At 38.2% G+C, this 21,081-nt stretch overlaps 2 protein-coding genes across 4 annotated transcripts in view; one reads left to right on the forward strand and one right to left on the reverse strand.

The window, feature by feature from the left end:
- Positions 1-21,081, forward strand: part of LOC120777028 (organic cation transporter protein) — a 71,094-nt gene that overhangs the window by 7,325 nt on the left and 42,688 nt on the right. The gene's annotated exons all lie outside the window — the stretch shown is intronic.
- LOC120777039 (jerky protein homolog-like) lies at positions 180-1,852 on the reverse strand. 3 transcript variants are annotated; one of them, XR_005705475.1, is made up of 3 exons: positions 1,031-1,852; positions 591-976; positions 180-521 (listed from the first exon to the last, which is right to left on the reverse strand). XR_005705475.1 is itself a non-coding variant. In XM_040108163.1 (2 exons), the coding sequence occupies exons 1-2, from the start codon at positions 1,820-1,822 to the stop codon at positions 228-230; spliced, it is 1,086 nt and encodes a 361-aa protein (XP_039964097.1). In that variant the 5' UTR covers positions 1,823-1,852; the 3' UTR covers positions 180-227. The 3 variants fall into 3 exon arrangements, 2 of the variants coding, with proteins under 2 accessions (XP_039964097.1, XP_039964089.1); XM_040108163.1 differs by lacking the exon at positions 591-976; XM_040108155.1 differs by having other exon boundaries at positions 180-976.

Consider the following 21,081-nt stretch of genomic DNA (forward strand, 5'->3'; position numbering starts at 1 on the left):
TAGTAAAGCGTCCAAGCTGACGTTCCACAAGTCGGGCCTAAAATGTATCGAATACATAGTACAGCGCACGCTCGATAATCTGACCTAATTAAAACCAAGGCAGTTCACATTTGGGAATGCTCCAAAAGAATAGGATAATACGTATTTATATATTGGAATTCACATTTTATTCATGTTTTCATTACATATACATTTTTACATAACACATATTATACAAAATCTAGGTTTTATTTGAAAAAATCAGTCATCCTTTTCTGTATCTTCTGTGTTTCTAAAAGTTGGAGCACAGCTTTCTCTCTTAGACGTCTTAATACATTTACATCATTTGGATCGACGTCTTCATGACCAGCCCACCTTATCGCCTTCTTGAAAATTTCAACTGCTTCAGTCCGCTTAATTTTCTCCTCTACCTCCGATACGCTGCCTTCATCGGAATCGTGTTCTTTTTCATGCTCTTCATTTGCATTATCATCTTCAATATCTTCGTTCCATTCATGAACGTCTGGTAGCGTTAATTCAGCCTGAAATGGTTAATAAGAAAATCATTTTCAATAACCTGCATATCTTTGTGCGATTCTGCGAAAACGAACAACTATCTTCGGGATCGTCATCATCTGCCGTAAAATTTAAAAAAATTTTCCAGCAATTAGCTAATGTTACTTCGCTGACACGACTCCAAGCGGCATCCAAAAGATTTATAGCTCTTCGTAAAGTAATTTTTTTTAATCGAATCGAGTAAATTGGAGTTTGTAGCTGCTAATGAGGCTAAAAGGCTGTCTCTGTAATGCAACTTTGTGATCTTTATGGCATTTTGATCCATTGGTTGGATGAGGGGAGTAACGTTTGGTGGCATAAACATTGCCAGAATTTGTCCATCCTCCGTTGCCAGCTGAGCTTCATTTGGGTGAGAAGGAGCGTTGTCGATTAGGCGTAGAGCTTTGATTGGCAAACCTTTCTCCTTTAAAAATGACGTTACCTAAAAAACAAATTTAAAAGAAAAAAGTTAACAAAATACAAAATAAATCCTCACCTTGTGAACGAAGGACGCATGAAACCATTCCTTGAAAACAGCCGACGTCATCCAGGCGGATTTTGAGCTCTTATAGTCTGTGGGGCATTGAAAGTTTTTAAAGCAGCGTGGATTCTTTGCCTTTCCAATTACCAAAAGTTTCAGTTTATGAGATCCAGTGGCGTTTGAGCAACATAAAAGTTTTTCCGACTTAACGCCTGGGGCTCTCTTTTCCATACTGGACACGTACATTTTTTCTGGCAGAAGTTTCCAGAATAAGTCTGACTCATCAGCATTATATAACTGGTCGTTACACAGCTCCAGTTCGGCCATTTTAGCTCTAAGTTTTTCCTTATATGGATCCACGAGCTGAGGCAGCGAGGATAGTTTTTCGCCTGATATTTGCAGCAGTCGAATACCGTACCTTTTTTTAAATCCTTGAAGCCATCCATCACTAGCGTTGAAGTTAGATTCATTTTCCTTTACTTGTGCATGCAGTACTTTGGCCTTTTCTTTCAGCATTAAGGCACTTACTGGCCAGTTTTTATTCCGCATTTTGATAAACCAACGATAAAGAGCTTCCTCCATTTTATGCAGCTCTGAAGGACGCAGAGTTCTTCTTTGTCCAGGTCCCGAGTACGTGTTGTTCACGAACTTTAAAATCATTTGTTTTCTTGCTTTGATTCCACAAATTGTTGATTTAGCAACATTATATTTCTTTGCTAAGAACGTCATAGATGAGCCTCTTTTTAAAGAATCGAGAATATCAGCTTTTGGCTTCAATGTCAAAAACGTGTGTTTTTTAGAATTCATTTTTAACAGAAAATCTAAAACGAAACACTCCACGCGAATACAAAATTGCAACTGAAGTATTCTACGGATTACATGCAATACAAATGAGAGTCTTATTCTACAATTAGGGGATTCCCCAAATTCAGAATTAGCTGAGATCTGTGTAAACTACATTCAAATACTTTAACGTCTTTTGTTCATATTATAGAGCCTTTTGGGTTTGTTCACATTATAGAGTCAATGCATAAAAAAGTCTGTTCACATTATGGGGTGTTCGAACTATAGAAGGTTCACATTAGCGAGCGTGCGCTGTATAGCTGTTTTACAAACTGATCAATCAAACACAAGACTTTGTGTGGGAAATTTTTTAGTTGACAAGATATCTTCACGGAACTTGGCATAGATTAATTTCCAAGCCAACGTTAAAATATCAGAAGAAATTTTCCAGAATAGACCACTATAGCACATAGCAACAATACAAGCTGAATAATTGGAATCAAGCAATTTAGCATGGGTAATTTTACATATCAATGGCACAATCGCCGAAGAAATTGTTCAGATCGAGCCACCATCGCTTATAGATCCCATATAAACTGAACGATCAAAATTAAGTACTTACAAAGAAACTTCTTTATTTGTGAAAAGTATTCTAGCTTCGGTGCAGGCGAAGTTAATGTTTTTTCTAGTATTTTGTAACACCGTATCTCTCTTATGACATTTTTGTATTATTTTTGAGTTAAATATACTTAAGTAAATATTTTGTTTTGTACTGTATTTTTGTTGATATTCGTAATTAGATTTTATTTTTTTTAGCAAATTCCTTCCTATTTCATGCTAGCTTATTTCAATTTATTTTTTATTTCTTTTTAATACATACCATCTAATTTATTAATTTCATTTATCATATTTCAGAGCATGTGATTTCTTAAAACTATCCTAATTTTTGCTGGCTTATTTTGTATTTACTCGTAATTTACCAAAATAATTTGATTTTATTTTCTTTAATTTTTCATTTTAATATTTATTAGAGGTTAATTCGTTATTAATATTATTTTTTTCATTTAATTTTGCGCTTTACTTAAACTGACCTCACCGTCACAAATATTTCACTCCAGTTGCCCTTCGCCATAGCTCACACGTAGTAATTATGTAAACAGTATAGGTATGTGTGCATGAGTAACCCCTAATTAACTGGTTAGAGTTCACTGTTACAAATCTTAATTACAGTTAGTTGTTGTTTTTTGTTTTTTTTTTTAATGTTGAATGTCGCAAAATATGAAAATAAGGAGAAAAAAGTTTAAAAACTTATTTCCTGAATACGGGCGATCTTTCAAAAATTTTAAATGATAATTAGGTAAATTACTACTGGTACTTCAAAACACTCGCATTGTCACATCTGGCGAGATCATGCACAGAAAGCTTACCTTGGGCAACATTGACTTGCAACATTTCCATTCTCCTAACAATAAATCCATCATCATCAGTAAGACTTTGCATAAGCAGAGAAGATACTCGACGACAAATACCTTCTTCTTAGGTTTGTTTTGCAAACTAAGATTTTTATGAGCAAATACCCTTGACCACATTAAGCTACCACATGCAGAGTCATGTACGAAACGAGTATGTACTTGAGATGGGCCATTTGAATGCATTTATCTGACCAATAAACGCAAAAACGATAATTAGTGGGGATATATACATAACTTTTTGCCCATTCAGCTTTAATACTAAGTTTAATAGATGCAGCTAGTGCAACACATACTTGTATAGTATGAAGGTTCCGCGCCATGCTTTTGCATTAAATGCGCCTATTTAGTTACCAGTTTTACGAAAAGGAAAATTTTGCTTAAACTTGTTGAACCTATGTCTACATATACATACATATTATAAATTTTTTTTTCGCTTGTACAAAATTAATTTACATACTTACATTAACATTTGAAAGTAGTATTTTGAATAAAATACTTAAATATGAGTAAAGCCATTAAAAAGTGGTCAATTTAGAATTTTGAGTTTTAATAAAATCAATTTCTTGACGAAAATAATATTGTGGTATCAAAAACTGGCTCTATGTATGTTAGACAGCCGCAGCGCCAAACGGAGTAATAATTTGGAAAATTTTTTGTTCTTAAATTTCATACATTGGTAACCATGGAACCTAGGGATTTTTCTAGAAAGGCTGTTGCTGTCAAAATATAAAAAACAAGTAAAAGCGTAAGTTTACTGAAATATTTGTTTTTTCAATATTTCTTTATTTATTGGGTCTGCTTTTTGTTTTTAAAGCCTAACAATAAGTTATAAAATCTTTTTTCTTTAAAAACTAGACAAGCTCAGTGAAGCGATTGAGCTGTTTTGGAGATGCCTTCCTTCTTAGTACAAAGGCAAATCTCTTCTTGAGCGTGTTTTATTGCAGGAATGTACCAAAGCATTAGCCAATGGTTTTGGGTGATCTCGAAGTTTAGATTTCATTCTGCTGTCCTCTACTTCTTTCTTTACCATAGGAATACTAAGATCTTTATGGATATTTTCATCACGCATGTACCAAGACGCGACGCATTTAAGCATTTTCGATTGTAACATTTATATCATATCAATATTAGTTGCACAGGTCGTACCCCAAGTTGAATGCCATGCTTACAAGTTTGTTCATTTACATTTATACGCCAGTTCGCTAGCCATTCTTCGACCGAACTTAAGTGCTCCGCTAATGTTCTTGATGCTATTATGTGGCATTTTGTACGTCTCATTAAAGCTGTGTCATCCGCAAAAGTTGATGTCAATACATTATTAGAGGTTGGTAGATCTACTCTATATATGATGTATACAGTTGGGCCTAAAACACTGCCCTGTGGTACACCAGCCCTTATCTGTCGTTCATGAGATATGAAATCTTCCACTTTTATCATAAATTGTCTATTTTTTAAATAAGATTAGAATGTTTTATACAATTCTGAAGGTAGAATGTTTTTAATCTTATACTATAAAAGACCTTCATGCCACAACTTATCAAACGCTTGAGCCGCGTCTAGAAATATTTCTGAACAGTACTCTTTGTGGTCAAATGATTTTATTATTTCGTTAGTAATTCTATTTACTTGTTCTATCCTGCTATGTTTTCCACGAAACCCGATTTGGTGCGTTGGTATTATATTATTTCCATGGAGAAAAGGAGACATCTTTGATAGTAACACTTAATAAATATTTTAGACAGACAGGGTAGAAGACTGATTAGTCTGTATGAAGACGCTGTGTTAATTCTTTCCTAGGTTTATCTATCAAGATAATCTGCGACCTTTTCCATGAAATTGGATAGTATGGGAAACTAAAAATTGCATACAAGAGCAAAGAAAAGACTTCCACAGCAATATTTGGTAACTCAATTAGCATTTTTTGGGTAATATTATCATGTCCTGGCGACTTTTTTGGATTAAGTTCTTTTATGAATGAATAATAATGGTGAAATCTTAATAGACTCAAGCGACTCGTTAGCTATGTCGGGTAAGATTGACACCTTAAAGTTGTTCTTGAAATACCTTTTCTAGGTGATTTGTAATTAGCCTTTCCCTCGTCATTTCGGACTCAATTTCCACCCAAATTTCGTTAAGGCATATTGGAGTTGACTGGTGGCGTCATAGACTTTTGGGCTTCCCATAGGGAATTTTGCTTGCTTGAATTTGGACACAGCTTCTTTTCATTCACAAGCTTTTATATTTCTGTATAACTGATTTGTCTGTGACAAAGCGGCTTTTTTTCGTGTTGCTAAAACAACTCCGTTAGTTATTACATCATTAAATTCTCTTAGGCTTTCGTCAATATCTCTTCCTTCTTCTTCTTGTATATTTATTTATTATTTATGAACTCAATATTAATGTGACTATTCTCGTATTTTTTATATTTTAACTAGTAAAATAAATTACACTTTAAAAATATCAAAGAAACATTGTGGACACATCTCTTATCTTTTTTTTTTTTTGGTCGGGTATCTGATATATGCCATATACCCAATGAAAATGAAATTTGGGCTGAATTGCGACTAACAATAATGGCAAATTAATGATCCTGAACATCATTTCAAAGGTTCAAATGAAATAAATCCTAATTGCGTAGTCGATATGTAACTTTGGTTCTTCATTTTATTCGGGAAAGTAGTCGGCAATCCTCCGAGAGAAATACATTCAAAAACCGCAATTGTCGGCAATAAAGTATTTTTTGGTATACCATAAAAACAACGAACCTTGCCAGAAAGTGGTAAGAACCCTGGCTTCCACGAAATAAGCTTCTAATTACTTCCTGGTAGGTTGCTGTATTCTTGGGAACCACTTGGCAGCGGCATTTTACTGTAAACAATCCTCAGGAGAATACCCACTGTAAAGAAACTTACCGACAATGGAGATAATCGTCGAGACTGAGGAATACTTTTTAAACAAAAGACAAATCGCGCTACCAAAGCAGTTTCAAAAGTTAGAAAATCTCTATAATCGGTTATCGAACAGTGACTCAGTATGGAATTGGATTTCTCTTGCGTGACCATCATGAAGTCCACACGCTGAACCCAATTTTCAACGGTTTTCAAGCATAAATCGGCCGAAACTGTTGCAATTTCACGTTCGATATTCGCACGAAATTCATCTTTCGCCGCTGGCTGTTGGCATAGAGCGTAGACTTGACGTAGCCCTACCAAGACGGATAAATGACTGAGCCATTTCGAGAGATAACACGTTCATCAAACTTAGCTTTCAATAAATCGATTATAACAATCGCTGTGTGGTTGGTGGCCCATTCTGATGGAACCACATATTGTCCAAGTCCATATCATCCCAAAAATATTCGGTTATCATTGAGCGGTAGTGATTCCCATTCACAGTAACGTGCTGGTCTTGATCACCACGGAAGAAGTACGGCCCAATGACGCCGACGACCCCTAAACCACACCAAACCGTAATTTTTTCGAGATGCAATGATGCCTGTGGATTCAAATTTTCACGAGAAGCTCAATTGTTGATCTGACAGGACGATTATGACGAACATAAATTGGACATGGCGCTCTTAAAGTTGAGACCACTGACTCCGAAATTCGGTAGTAAATTTTAATAATTTCGACTCGTTGTTGGATTGTATATCTTTCCGTGACTACCGATGGCTAACCTTGCTAAAGAGAAATGTCAAAATAGCAGCAAAAATATGGCGTCGTTTGCTGTCCCTATCAGTCTAATTTTTATAGCGGCCCCATGAAAAAGCCCTGTACATGTACATACATATCTATTTAGGAAATGATTGCCAAACAAAATAAGGTGTTCTATGTTGTATTTTCTTCTCAGCTCATAATGAAGAAGAAAGTAGCTATTTCCTTTATGTATATATTTTATAAATATTTCATAAATGCAACGCCGTTACAAACTGCAAGATAACATGCATCCGCTTAACTACAGCAAGCAAGGACATACTTTTGTCAGTGTTCTTATGCAGCATTCGTCTAACTCACCTCTACAGACCGATTTTAAACTCCTCCAGCCAACGTGAACTGGTAGCACTTTCACAACAAGGAAATGTATAACATTTTATATGAACAAGAAATCATAAATCAAGTTAAAATATATCTTGTATTTTATGCAAATAAATATAAATTAAATAAATATATAATCAATTAAGAAAAAGTATACCATGCACCACCAAGGTTTACAACCAGCACGATATAAATATTTCCATACTGTATTGAACACTTGTTTGCCTATGAATTTTCCCACCTTGTAACTTTGACACACCCAAAGAATTATTTGAATTCCCTCAATTAAAATTATTAGCAATTAAATAGCGCATAAATACCTACATGTGGCTTGCGTCTGGGTATAATATTATATTTTAATGGAGCACGTATTAACTTCTGCAAATTTTAAATATTTAAATAACCTGCAATCAGACCAAATACCTAGCGAATAAGTGCTTGCCACGACTTTTAGAGATAAACGTGATCGCAGTAAAAAAACCATAAAAGGATCACTTGAAAGTTTGTCGCTGTGCAAAGCTCTCGGGAAACAAAACAGCTATAGGTGCTTATACATATATAAACATATGTGGCATATCGCTATATCATGATCGACATACATAAAGATTTCTGTTTGGAAACATAAATACATTTTTTTTTTATTTGAACAGGTGAGGAACCAGTTAATGCAGCTAAGCTAGTTAATTGCCATCAATCACGAGATTCAATGCCGAAAGAGCACTTGCGAGCTACTCCTTTCCGTTTGCAATTATTTAGGGTGTGTTTGCCTGTTTGTAGACTTGGGTATGTTAACAACTAGTGAATATATGTATGTAAATATAAAGGCTTCAGAACAACACGAACAGATGTTACAATTAAATCAAAAAATATTTAAATAGTGAACAGCTTTCTGCTTTTACATATGTATTTTATTTCCGGAAAAGCAAAACTGTTTCCAGCTCACCTAAATTTCACAAGTGCTTCCTAGTTGTGAATTACGAATACGAGCACAATAACTGCTAACAAACTTCCATATAAATTCTCAATAAATTTTTCGAACACATGTGAAACATGTTCTGTATTTACTTAATATGTTCAAAACCATACAAAATCGATGATCGAACATATTTTTTTATACAAAGGTAAATGAAGGGTCGCAAAACGAATTAACATGGAACCTTGTTGTTGCTGTTGAAAGCAAGCGAGAGTAGGTATAAATATTTTTCTTTCTTTTTGAAACTTTCAGTTTTTCTAAATACGTAATCGTGGCTAATCCTACTATAAACCAAAGAGATGGAAGGTGTGTTCAAAAATATAAAGAAATATTGTCAAGAACTTCAAAATAATAGGTTAATTGAAAAATCTCCGGGCCGCCATAGTAAAACACATTTTTTTGATAAACTTCGTTTTTTTTTATTCGACATAGTGCCCTTCAAGGCTGATACACTGATTATAGCAACTCTTCAACTTTTCTATACCATTTTTATAGCACGATCTGGCGTTTTCGTCAAAATTGGGCTCAGTTTGAGCGATCATCTCTTAATTCGACGAAAATTTCTTCGCAGGGAGCATTATTTTGAGATCCGAGAACAGGAAAAGCTCGCTGGCAGTCTGATCTGGAAAATTCGTTGGATGCGGAAACCATTCGAAGCCCAATTCATGGAGTTTTGCCATCGTTTTCACAGACTTGTGACACGGTTGCGTTTTTTTAAGCTTTGGAAAGGGTTCATCACTCGGATCCACTCGCATGACTATCGATTGGACTTCGGAGTGAAATGATGGAGCCATGTTTCATGCATTGTCATATATCGGCGCAAACACTCGGATTTATTACGCTTGAACATCTCCAAGCACTGCTCCGTATCATCAACTCGTCGTTGTTTTTGATCAAAAGTGAGCTCGCGCGGCACACACTTTGCACAGAGCTTTCTTATACCCAAATGTTCGTGAATGATATGATTTACACAATCAGTTGATATATTTAGAGTGCCTGTTATCTCAAACAACTTTACTTTACCAAAATTATTTTGTGGACTTTTTTGATGTTTTGATGTCGGCAATAATCTCTTTTGGGCAAACACTGCTTTTACCGTTTTCGGTGTCCTTGATGGCTCATATTAAAAGGGCAGTGTCGGGAACCTCGTCAACAAACCAAGTTTTTGCTTCAACTATATTGCCCCTTCAAAAAGCAATATTTTATCTTTACGCGGACTTCATTTTTTTCACAACAACGAAAGTTGCTTCACTCAAATCATATAGATTTAATTTTAGTAGCGCCATTTTTTCTTGAGCCGTGAACTTTTCAATTGACCTGCTAGTCCCCTTTCGTTATTATACTATACACTTATGGCAGTAGTTCTTCCATTTGTCGAAACATTTCTCAAACTCGTTTTTCGTCACTTTAGCTCTTTGAGCGATTTACATCTATGGTAAAAATAGTCATACGAAGCAATATCTGGTGAATATGGAGGCTGGGGCATTGTCACAATATTGATCTTTGCCAAGAATTGTCGAACAAGCAATAAAGTGTAAGCTTTTAATAAACAAAATTGTCAAAATCATAAGAACACGTCTAAACTTAGCGGCTGCTACAGACAAAGTAAGCAAGGAATAAAGATGAAAAATGTAACGTGTTACGGCCGCAAATTTATCATACTTCAGGGTTCCGTTAATTTCTGCACACATCTCGTATTCCCTGCACCTAGAACAGGTTCAACAAGTACTTAGCCTACACTTGAAAAAATGCTTATTAGCGACTTATTTCTCAAGGTAGCTTTTTCTTAGTACACTTGATCCAGTGATGATAATTCTCCAACCCATCCGAAAAATGCGTTTTCTGCAGACGCTTAGACAGACAGACAGTTTAAACTGCTGTAATATGCTTTCACGGTTACGCTTCACATGCGAAGTTTCGCACATCGCTCCGACAGCTGTCTCATGCCCAAAATTTCAAAAAAAAATTGACCCACGTGATCTTTTGATAAGTACGTATACGTACGGTCTGTCAATAAGAGATCAAGGAGCTTCGTCACCTTACCTTGGTGGTATTCATTTTCGATGCTGATTCTGGCCACGGCTAATGAAAACCCGACCTCTGACCGTGTTAAATCCCGCTTATACAATATTTGACTATCACAATCAGATGTGTAGAGTCATGATGTAGATCATTCAAGTGAATCTTATTGTCACTATGTGATTTTCCCTCCAAAAAAAAAGATCAAAATCACAGATGTGCACGCCTATTTCTGTACGCAGATAAAAAACAAAACTACCAGTCTGAACCGGCTAAAATTTGGCAGTATCAGTTTTCGTAATAAAAATTTCCATATCTCTAAAAAACATTACCTTTTTATATATACGCATCGAGATACGCTTACTAGCACTTATACGGAAATTATTTTGTAAAAGTCAGATAAGAAATGCAGAACATCGAGAAATGAAATTTGATAACAAAAGTAAAAATATGTATAAATACAAAGACGGGTTATTTTAATTAAATATCGGAAGTATGTGAGTTTAAAAATCTGCATTTTTTGTCTAAACAATGAAATGGCATTTCTTTCGATCTTTAGAAATCTGTATATCGCCTATATATACAAACTCTCACCTAAAAAGGTATACAAATCAAAACCTCAGATGCGTTGAACTTGAAAAAGATATTGAATGATAGAGTGTTCAATGATTCGTACGAAACACTCGGTATAAACCGTTACCCATTTATTCAGGCAGAAATAATATTTTAGTCAATGAAAAGCGAAAGTTATTTATATTTGTTGTTTACACATTAGAATTTGTTGCCGGTAAATACTAAGGAAGGTTGTTGTCCTCAAAAAAATATTTGTATGTACATATATATAATAATTAACCGAAAATATACGTGGGTATGTATGTTAGCTGGCGTACGCAAACACGTTTCATTTCTAACGAGATTCCCAAGCGAACATGTGAGCGGCGCGGCTATAATTATTTACATTGTCATCACACGATCAATTAATTCGGTCACATAAAAACAATTAATTTTAAATATACAGTATCTGGAAGAAACACGTATAGATACAAATATTTGAAGAAATATCAGCGAAGTGCAGTTAAAGATTTATAGCTCTATACGTACTTGATATGATTAATCTCAAAGTTGTTATGCCAAAATGCATATGTATATGGTTAAAATTCTAGCAAAGAAAGACGTACATAAGCCTTAAATGATCTGACAAAAAATCTCTGATATGTTTTGAATTATGGTTCCTCCAGACTATTTATAAGCATATCATCTAGAAAGAGCGTACTGATGTCTAAAGTATGTCACAGGCGATCTCTGCTTTCAAACAACCAACCAACTGATCAGAAAGAAAGATTTAATAAAAAAATATCAATACTGAATTTTTTATTAAATCTACCGAAATTTATAGAGGGTGATCCATGCCGATGTTACCTACTTTTTTAAAGCAAAAACATAGAAACTTCAAATTTAATGAGGAATGTTTTTTATCATTCGAAAAAACATTCTTTGGCATTTATTTTTTTGAAGATTATCTCTTTCAAATATTGGCTACGACTACGTCTCAGATAGTCCAGCCGTTGAGTACAATTTTCGATGACTTGTTCGATCAATTCCACTGGCAACTGGCGAATGACACGCGTGATGTTTTGCTGCAAGGCCTAAATAGAAGCGTGATTGTCCGCATAGACTTTGGACTTTACATATCCCCACAGAAAAAAGTCTAACGGTGTGATATCACACGATCTTGGTGGCCAATTGACCGGCCCAAAACATGAAATTATTTGTTCACCGAAGTGTTCTCTTAATATATCCATTGTTTGATGCGATGTGTGGGAAGTGGCGCCGTTTTGTTGAAACCAAATATCGCCGAGATCACGAGCTTCAATTTCAGGCATTAAATAGTCGGTTATCATTGCGTACGTTACGTACTCACTGGCATTATTTTTGAAGAAATATAGACCGATGATTCCACCGGCCCACAAATCACACCAAACCGTTGCTTTTTTTGGATGAAATGCCAGCTTTTCAATCTCTTCAGGTTGCTCTTCGTCCCAACTGAGCCAATTACGCTTGTTTATATACCCATACCCGCTAGAAATGAGCGTCATCGCTGAACAAAATTTGACTCGAAAACGTCGAATCTTCTTGGAACCTTTCAAGAGTCAATACAGCGAAGCTATGTCACTTGAGAAGGTCGAGCGCTTCAGTTCTTGCGCAAGACTGTCGTTCCATATGCCAGTCCGAGTTGCTGTGGTCCTGATCCACTCTCCACGGGCTTCGTGTGCATTCTCAGATACGGCTGCTTTATTTTCTTCACTGCGTGCTGGATGTGGTATTCGGCCGAAGATTTTCTAGCAATGAATGCTGAATGGGTTGCGAATAGTACACTCAGTAGGCTGTATATGTTGACCATAAGTTGAACACAGCGCGCGAAACACATTCTTTACAGAACGTGAATTTTTATAATAAAGTTGAATGATTTGTAAACGTTGTTCAGGCGCAATTCTTTCCATGATAAAATGCCAAACAACATTGAACAAAAATAACATGACAGCTTGATACGACTCACGCGTTATGTCAAAAGGAGACTATTGAGAAAAGTACCTCTAATTGGATCAGCCGTTACTCCCAATATATGAATAAGTCGTCTTGCTGCATGCATCGAAACACCGTAAAGTGAGTTGAAGTTTCCTAACGATTACTCAGGTTAAGTCGTATATGCATATGTATGTATATGTATATCTACCTTTTTACTGTCAGTCAACAACAATTTTTTATTACTCTGGTTGTGTTGTTGTTTTCCATTTATATAAAACAATTTCATAATATTTGTTCCAAAATACAAGTCATTACCAACCCAAAGGTATTTCGAACAATAGCGGAATAAACACTCTAGATGAGAATAAACGCCAACAAATCTAAAACCCCTTTAGCCTTTTCACGTCGCTTAATGCTATTTAGAAGTAGCTGATTATACTTTAGAATCATTAAACTATTTACATTTTAGGCAAACTTCGTAAAATTGTCACGTCAATAAATTGCGATACTTATCAGCATGATCTTCGGATTGTCAAGCAAGTGTGATCAACATAATTTTAACACTTAACTTAATGACATAATTAAACCAAAGCAAATCTGGGAGTTTAGAGGCAATTTTATAAAAATCGCGTGAGAATGCCGGTGCATGTGAAGTGCCGTTTGAAGCAATTAAATGTTCAATGTTGTTTCCGCAAGTGTGAATCGCATTCGAAATTACAAAACACAGACGGACATACATGCACATATTTATAATTAAATAAATAAACACTAACATTTGAGAAATTTGCTGAAAATAATGCTTAGCCACGCATAGCAGAATAAGCGTCGAAGCTAATAAAGCGTAAAGCACACACTCACTTATCTGCACGCCTCAAACGCTTCAAGTCTCACTAACTAGCAGATATTTAGTTTATAACTGTAAAACAACAATAACAATTGTGCAGTTAAAAGCCGCCTCTTTTTATTGGTGTTGTTATTTTTACTTGTTTGCAACAAGTGATTTGCGGTCGCGTGCCGTTGCCGCAAGCATGTTTCGCCAGATTATTATTGGGTTAAATGCGCACAACAACAACAACCATTAGTGATGTAACGCAATTACTCGATGATGAAAAGTAAACGCATACAGTGCTTGATCACACTAATCATGAATTGATGTGGGTATTTTATGTTCGAATTATATGTACATATGTATATACCCGTATAAGCAAGTTGACACACATGCAATAGTATTATTTGCAACTAATTTTAAAGATTTCTTTGCTTGAGCATAAGTGCATAAGTTTCTAAGTATAGTATTAAGTACTTGAAGACGCTTCACTGAACATGCAAATGTCTTTCAAGGTAATATAATTACCGTTTATAACGCAATTAGTTGGTTTTGGTGCCCCGTTGGTTTTGGTTCCAGTGGGACCAGGCTTTTCAGCTGAGCTCCAAGCTACCGGGGTCGGCAGGTCGCGGATAGCCGGACGGCCTGTAGTAGCAGGTTAGTTGCGAAATAAGTTATAACGAATAAGCAACCCCCGACGAGGAGCGGCAGGAGTGGAGGATGCGGTATAAAAGCCAGCTAAGCCGATGAAACCCCTGCAGACAGAGGCGAGTCGATACCGCCTCTCAAAAATAGGTGTCCCCCATCATGCATGGGCATGATGGGTAATACAAAAATCCAGGCGCGACGGACTCACAATGAGCGGCTTCCTGGTCAGCGTCTGTTCACCATGTTAGGTGCGGCTGCAAACATGACCGGTCCATACCGGGGCGCACTGGGAGTCCCACGAAGCACCATCAGGTGTTTCCCACTGATGGTGTGGAGAGGGTGATGTGAGCTTGCTCTTCCGAAGTGTTAGCCACGATGTGAATCAGTAACCAGCCCCTTCGGGCCTTGGTCAGGAAGTGTCCATTGGGCGCAGAACTAGTAGACTGCGTTGCTCCGGGCGAGCGCCGGTTCGTCCGCGTATTCCGGAACCGGTAAAGCGAAGGACAGGCCTCAGGGAACTGGGGTAGGGGCATCGTCCCCAAGGGTACACCCGTTCCTGTCTATTTCGGCCCGCCCCCTGCACACGATGCGCCGGTAAAACTGATTAATGGAGAAAACAATGGAAAAAAACAACAACGACAACAATAGCAGCAACAAAAATATGGAGTACCCAGAGATGGATCCCTTTAAGAAGGTTTCGCGATTGGCCAGATCACCTGTAAATGTGCTATCGCTGGATAGACCTGCACGAGCCAAATCTTCACCCCCGGCGTTGCAGGAAAATACGCCGACATTAATGGGAAGACTAGGCAAGCAAGACCACATGACGGAGCTAGGAGAAATGATACAGAAGCTAGTTGATATGATGCGCCCACCACATCGATCCATCAATAACCCCATGCGGGAGCTACTTAGCTCAATCGCGAAGCTTCACGCAAGGCGACTTAAAGCGTAATGTGTCAAGCCAGACAAAGGTTGTTGAAATAACACCTAAAAGGCCACGTGACGGCAAGCAAATGGGGAGAAGAACACCCCCAAAAAAAACGAAAACCGCTCATGAAACGCTATCGATGAGAACGGTAGTCGATCTGACAAACGAGGACAAAGGTAGCTATCCTAAAGAAGCTAAAGCGAAACCAGCTACAGACGAAGAATGGGTCACGGTCCAGCGTAAGACCCAAAAAAAAAGGACTCAGAAGATTGCAAACACGACACAACGTCTTCGACCTGATGCTATCGTGATTGCAAAAGTTGGAGAAATGACGTACGCAGACATTCTGCGAACAGTTAAATCAAATGGGAAACTGCAAGAACTTGGCAAAAATGTCACGAGAGTAAAAAAGACAGCCAAAGGAGAGATTCTGCTTGAACTGAAGAAGGAGCAAACAGGAAGCACTGAAGGATATAAAGAAGAGATAAGCAAAATATTGGGCGACCAGGCACAAATCAAAACTCTGAAGCAAGAAACCACAGTGGAGTTGCGGGACCTGGACGATATCACCACAAAAGAAGACATAGCGGAAGCAATCCGATCAGAAATTAAAGAACTTTGCCTCTTTAATGTATCAGCAATTAAAACCATCAGAGCGGCTTACGCGGGCACCCAGATAGCAGTGATAAGTCTTCCTGCACAAGAAGCAAAATATTTGCTACAGGCCCAGAAGATTAAGATCGGCTGGACAATCTGCAGGATAAGGGAGAAAGCTCAACTGAGGAAGTGCTTTAGGTGTCTCGAATATGGACATGTGGCGAAGGCGTGCAGCAACTTGGAAGACAGGAGCAAGTGCTGTATTAAGTGCGGAGAAGAGGGTCACTTTGCGAAATCCTGTACTAATAAACCCCTTTGCATTGCGTGCAAAAAGAGTGGAAAAGCGAACTCCGAACACCAAATAGGAAGCCGAAAATGTCCCATTTACATAGCAGCGTGCAGTAAAAACGTAAGGTGAAGATCCTGCAAATAAACCTGAACCACTGCGAGGCGGCTCAGGAGCTACTAACGCAAACGGCTTATGAATATAGTATTGACGTAGCAATAATTTGTGAACAATACAAAAACAAAACGACTGACAAGTGGATCTCAGATACCACAAAAAAGGTAGCAATATGGGCATGTGGAGACAAAACGTTCCAGCACAAACCATTAACCGAAAGGGCCTATTACGCAAGAGCGAAAATACATGGGATCAACTTCTACAGCTGTTACATACCGCCAAGTATCCCACTTGACGCATATGAAAAAATACTTGACGAACTTGTGAAAGACGCGAAGGCAACTACGCCAAACATAATTGCGGGGGACTTCAATGCCTGGGCGATAGAATGGGGAAGCAAAGCAACTAACCCGAGAGGAAGAGCACTGCTTAAAGCCTTCGCGGTGCTAGACGTTGTCCTGCTGAATACAGGGACAAAGTACACATTTGAAAAGAATGGACGTGGCTCTATTATTGACGTATCCTTTGCTAGCAGAACCTTAATTCGATCAACTGACTGGCACGTAAGCGATATATATACCCAGAGTGATCACCTGGCTATATTAATAAATATAAGGAAACCCTCGCAAGGACTACGCAGAACCACTTGTCGCCAAAGGGTGCAGTCCAAAGGGTGGAGGATCGAAACACTTGACGAGGAACTTTTCCAATTTATGCTGGACGATACCCTGAAGGAAGATACCGATGTAGAACTCCAAGCCAAACTGCTGGTAGAACATATATCCAAAGCATGCGATGCGGCCATGTCCAGAAGGAAGCAAACACCCCATAGAAAGCCGGTATATTGGTGGAACAATGAAATCGCTTTATTGAGAAGCGAGTGCCACAAAGCGAGGCGCCGATTTCAACGTTGCATAGGCAGCAACGACTGTACGAGGTTGAGAGAAATTTTCAGAGGAAAGCGCAGGGACCTCAAAAAAGCGATAAAGGCGAGCAAAAACTCTTGCTTCAAGATGTTATGCCAGAAAGTAGATGAAAACCCATGGGGAGAGGCGTACAAGATAGTAATGGGAAGGATAGCAGGAGGCAAAGGGCAAGCACCGACCTGTCCCGCTCTGCTAAGAAATGTAGTAGAAACGCTATTTCCTAAGCAAAGCCAAGAAGGTGGAAGTTTACCTCGCGAAAAAGCAGAGCCCACAGATGCAGAACCAGTAAATGACCTTGAAGTGCTACAAGCTGCTGAACGGTTCGGCAATTCCAAAGCACCAGGCCTGGATGGAATCCCGAACAAGGCCCTGAAGCTCGCAGTGAAACATAAAGCAAAACCTTTTGTGGAGCTTTTTACACGATGCCTACAAGACGGAATTTTCCCCAAGATATGGAAAATTCAACGTCTAGTTCTGTTGCAGAAGGCAAATAAACCAGCAGGGGAACCGAGCTCTTACCGCCCATTATGCATGATCGACACAATGGGAAAAATGCTGGAGTGGATTATCTGTGTCCGACTGGAAAGTCACCTAGAAGGAGAGGCATCAAATACCCTATCAAATAACCAATACGGCTTCCGCAAAAACGATCAGCTATTGACGCAATTAAGAAGCTCACAGGTATTGCAGAAAAGGCCATAGAAGGAGAAAGATGGATGTACGGCAATAAACAGTACTGCGCGGTCAGAACGCTGGATGTGAAAAACGCATTTAACTCGGCGTACTGGCCCCACATATTGCGTGCACTACAGGCGAAAAAAATACCAACCTACTTGCTGAGCATCATACAGAGCTATTTGTCCGAAAGACTGCTGCTCTATGACACAGACGAAGGTCCAAAAGAGTATACGGTAACTGGTGGTGTGCCACAAGGTTCCGTACTGGGTCCACTCTTATGGAATGTCCTGTATGATGGAATATTGCGCCTCCCGCTGCCTAAGGAAGTACAGATTATCGGATACGCCGATGATATAGCGGTAACCATAGTGGCCAAAGAACTCCACCAAATTCAGAGGATATGTAGTGAGACGATACCAAAAATAAAACTCTGGCTAAATAGTTCAAAACTACAACTCGCGGAACAAAAAACGGAAGCAGTGCTTATCACAAGCAGAAAAAAACTAGAGAATATCACCCTCAACATTGACGGACACAGCATTACAACACAAGCAGCACTAAAGTACCTTGGTGTAATGATTGACGCAAGACTGAGCTACAAAACTCACATTGAGAAAGCCTGCGAAAAAGCTGCCCGTGTAAATGCGGCCCTAACCAGAATCATGGCCAATATAGGAGGTCCAAAACAAAGCAGCAGAGCACTCTTGGCCAAGGTTAGCCAGTCAATCGTAATGTACGCCGCGCCTGTATGGGGACCAGCGCTTATGCAAAAAACATATGCAGGAATGGCACAATCAGTGTTCCGGCTAAGCGCAATTAGAACTATTAGCGCATTCCGCACGGTATCCCATGAAGCCGCTAGCATTATATCTGGGATAATGCCGCCAGACATAATCGGGAACTGAAGCGGATCTATGACAAAAGCAAAAGTATTGGCAGAAAGCTGACATTGGCAGAGCGAAAAGTGGAAAGACAAGAAAGCATGGAGGAATGGCAAAATCGTTGGGATACAACAACAAAGGGAAGATGGACGCACCGATTAATCGGGAAAGTACAAGAATGGGTGGAACGAAAGCATGGCGAGACAGACTTTTACATGACGCAGTTTCTGACAGGACACGGATGTTTCCGAGAGTACCTACATAGGTATGGTCATGACAATGGCGTTACTTGCTCTTTCTGTGGTAACAGTAGTGAAAATACGGAGCACATATTTTTCTACTGCCCGAGATTTAAGTCAGAGCGCCAGGCCCTGGAGATAGAAGTGGCAGGCCGGGTAACACCTGATAACATAGTGAATCATTTGCTACAAAAAAGACGAGTATGGTATGCCAAGGAGAGGACGACAGCTCTGATACTACAAGAACTGAGAAGAGTAGAACAACAAAGAAATAGCGAAACTAGAGCCACGAATGTCGAGCTAATTGACATGAGCCAATAGGCTAAGCTGGCCCTGCGATGTAATGCCTAGCGGCGGTCCCGCAGGACCTTTCCAAAAGCTTCAGATGACGGAGTTAAGGGTTTAGTACGTAGGCGTACTGTTCCGCAAGTCCAATATAGTAAGATGTTACTTATTAGGCGTGGTCCCGAATGAGGTGCACCTTTAGCGAGCAGTACGAATCGTGCATGCTGTATACCACTAAGTATCAGTATCTATGAAAGATTCCCCCTTCGAAAACAAAAAAAAAAACTTTTAAACTCACTGATCCAAAAATTTTTATACACATTATGGTATTTTTTAGCTGCATTTTAAGACTTTGCGTTAGTAAAAATATTACTTTGGAAAGGAACTACAGCTGCGCTTCGAGAACTCCTCTCAAAAAAGACGTTTTGCGGTGACCACTTTTTCTCTGAACTGGAACCTCTGAAATTAAAAAACAAAACAGATTTCGTTAAAGTAATGTTAAATCTAGTAATTTATCGAAGAAATAAGCAAAATCAATTTTTTTTACCAAATAGCAGCTTCTTAAAAAATAAATCGATATTTGACCAAAATTTCGGCATAAAATTCTTCATAAAAAATTATTTATCAGTGACGAAAAAATCTTCGTTTAATTATGAAAAATATATGTAGGAAGCTCGCGTTAAAATTTGCGACTAATCGCTTTAGCCTTTTTCGAGTAATGTTGGTCATCGACTTTGAAAACACTGTTTTAAGACAAAACGCGTTTAAAGTTTGGAATGCACTTTCAAGCACTCTGAAACGCCTTTTCAAATTTGCGTGTAACTTCGAAAATACACACCGGCACGATATGCAATTTTCTAACTTTTTACAACCCCTTAATGCCTTCAATTGCCTCAAAAGTCACACGGAGCTAACTCAGGCAAATGCAATGGTTGCTGCACGATATTAGTTGAAAATTTGGCGAAAAACTCACGAAGAATCAATGCAGTATGCGACTGTGCATTATCTTTGTGCAAAAACCAAATGTTGCCGGCTCGTAATTCCGACCTCTTTTTACGTTTAGCTTCGCGCAAACGACGGTTAACACTCAAACAGTATTCCCTTTTGACAGTTTGGCTGGTCGGAAGAATTCGGAGTTCATCACACCTTGAATATCGAAGAGAACTGTCTACATATACTTTATTTTTCACTTGCTTTGACGTGTTTTTCTCAGCTTCGGCTCACCTTTGCGGCGATATTTGGCCAATTGATTGTCTCTTTCCGGGTCGTAAGAATACATACAAGACTTACCGCCAGTAACACCGTGGAACATTTTGGGAATATTTTTTGGGGGTGAGAAATTCCAAGTCAGAGTGATGGTACTAGAGTCCAGTATAGTAAACCCTCAAAAAAAAGTCTAGGCAATATTTATTAAAATAAATAAATAAAATAAAAATAAAAAATTATAAAAAATGTTTACTTTATTTTTTTAGTAGTTTAAGACCAGAAGTCTGGAGTTATTGGGGAAAAATTTATAAAACAAAGGCGATAATGACACTTTTTTGAATAAAAAACAAATAAAAACAAATAGAAATTATAATTTTAATTTTTCTAAATTTGTTTCATCAAAATCGGAAAAATGGTTCCCGAGAGTTATGTTAAACTACGTTTTTGCCAAATGTCACAACTAAGCGAAAACCATCAAGATGAAAAAATTTAAAAGGTCATAAAAAAACTGACTGATACGAACGCCAAACCCTTTGAGGGTTTTTCTATACTGACCTAGTACCATCACCCTGACTTGGAATTTCTGACCCCCCAGATTAGCTGTTGTACTGTGTAATAATATTTTCCATGACATCCCGG

This window comes from Bactrocera tryoni, chromosome 1, assembly GCF_016617805.1.
Source record: "Bactrocera tryoni isolate S06 chromosome 1, CSIRO_BtryS06_freeze2, whole genome shotgun sequence".
NCBI classification, from domain to species: domain Eukaryota; kingdom Metazoa; phylum Arthropoda; class Insecta; order Diptera; family Tephritidae; genus Bactrocera; species Bactrocera tryoni.

Bases quoted from the DNA above. Each gene is read 5' to 3' on its own strand.
- LOC120777039 (XM_040108155.1), bottom strand. From the start codon at position 1,822: ATGAATTCTAAAAAACACACGTTTTTGACATTGAAGCCAAAAGCTGAT. The intron at 977-1,030 runs GTGAGGATTTAT...TTTGTTTTTTAG, and splicing joins ATGCGTCCTTCGTTCACAAG to GTAACGTCATTTTTAAAGGA.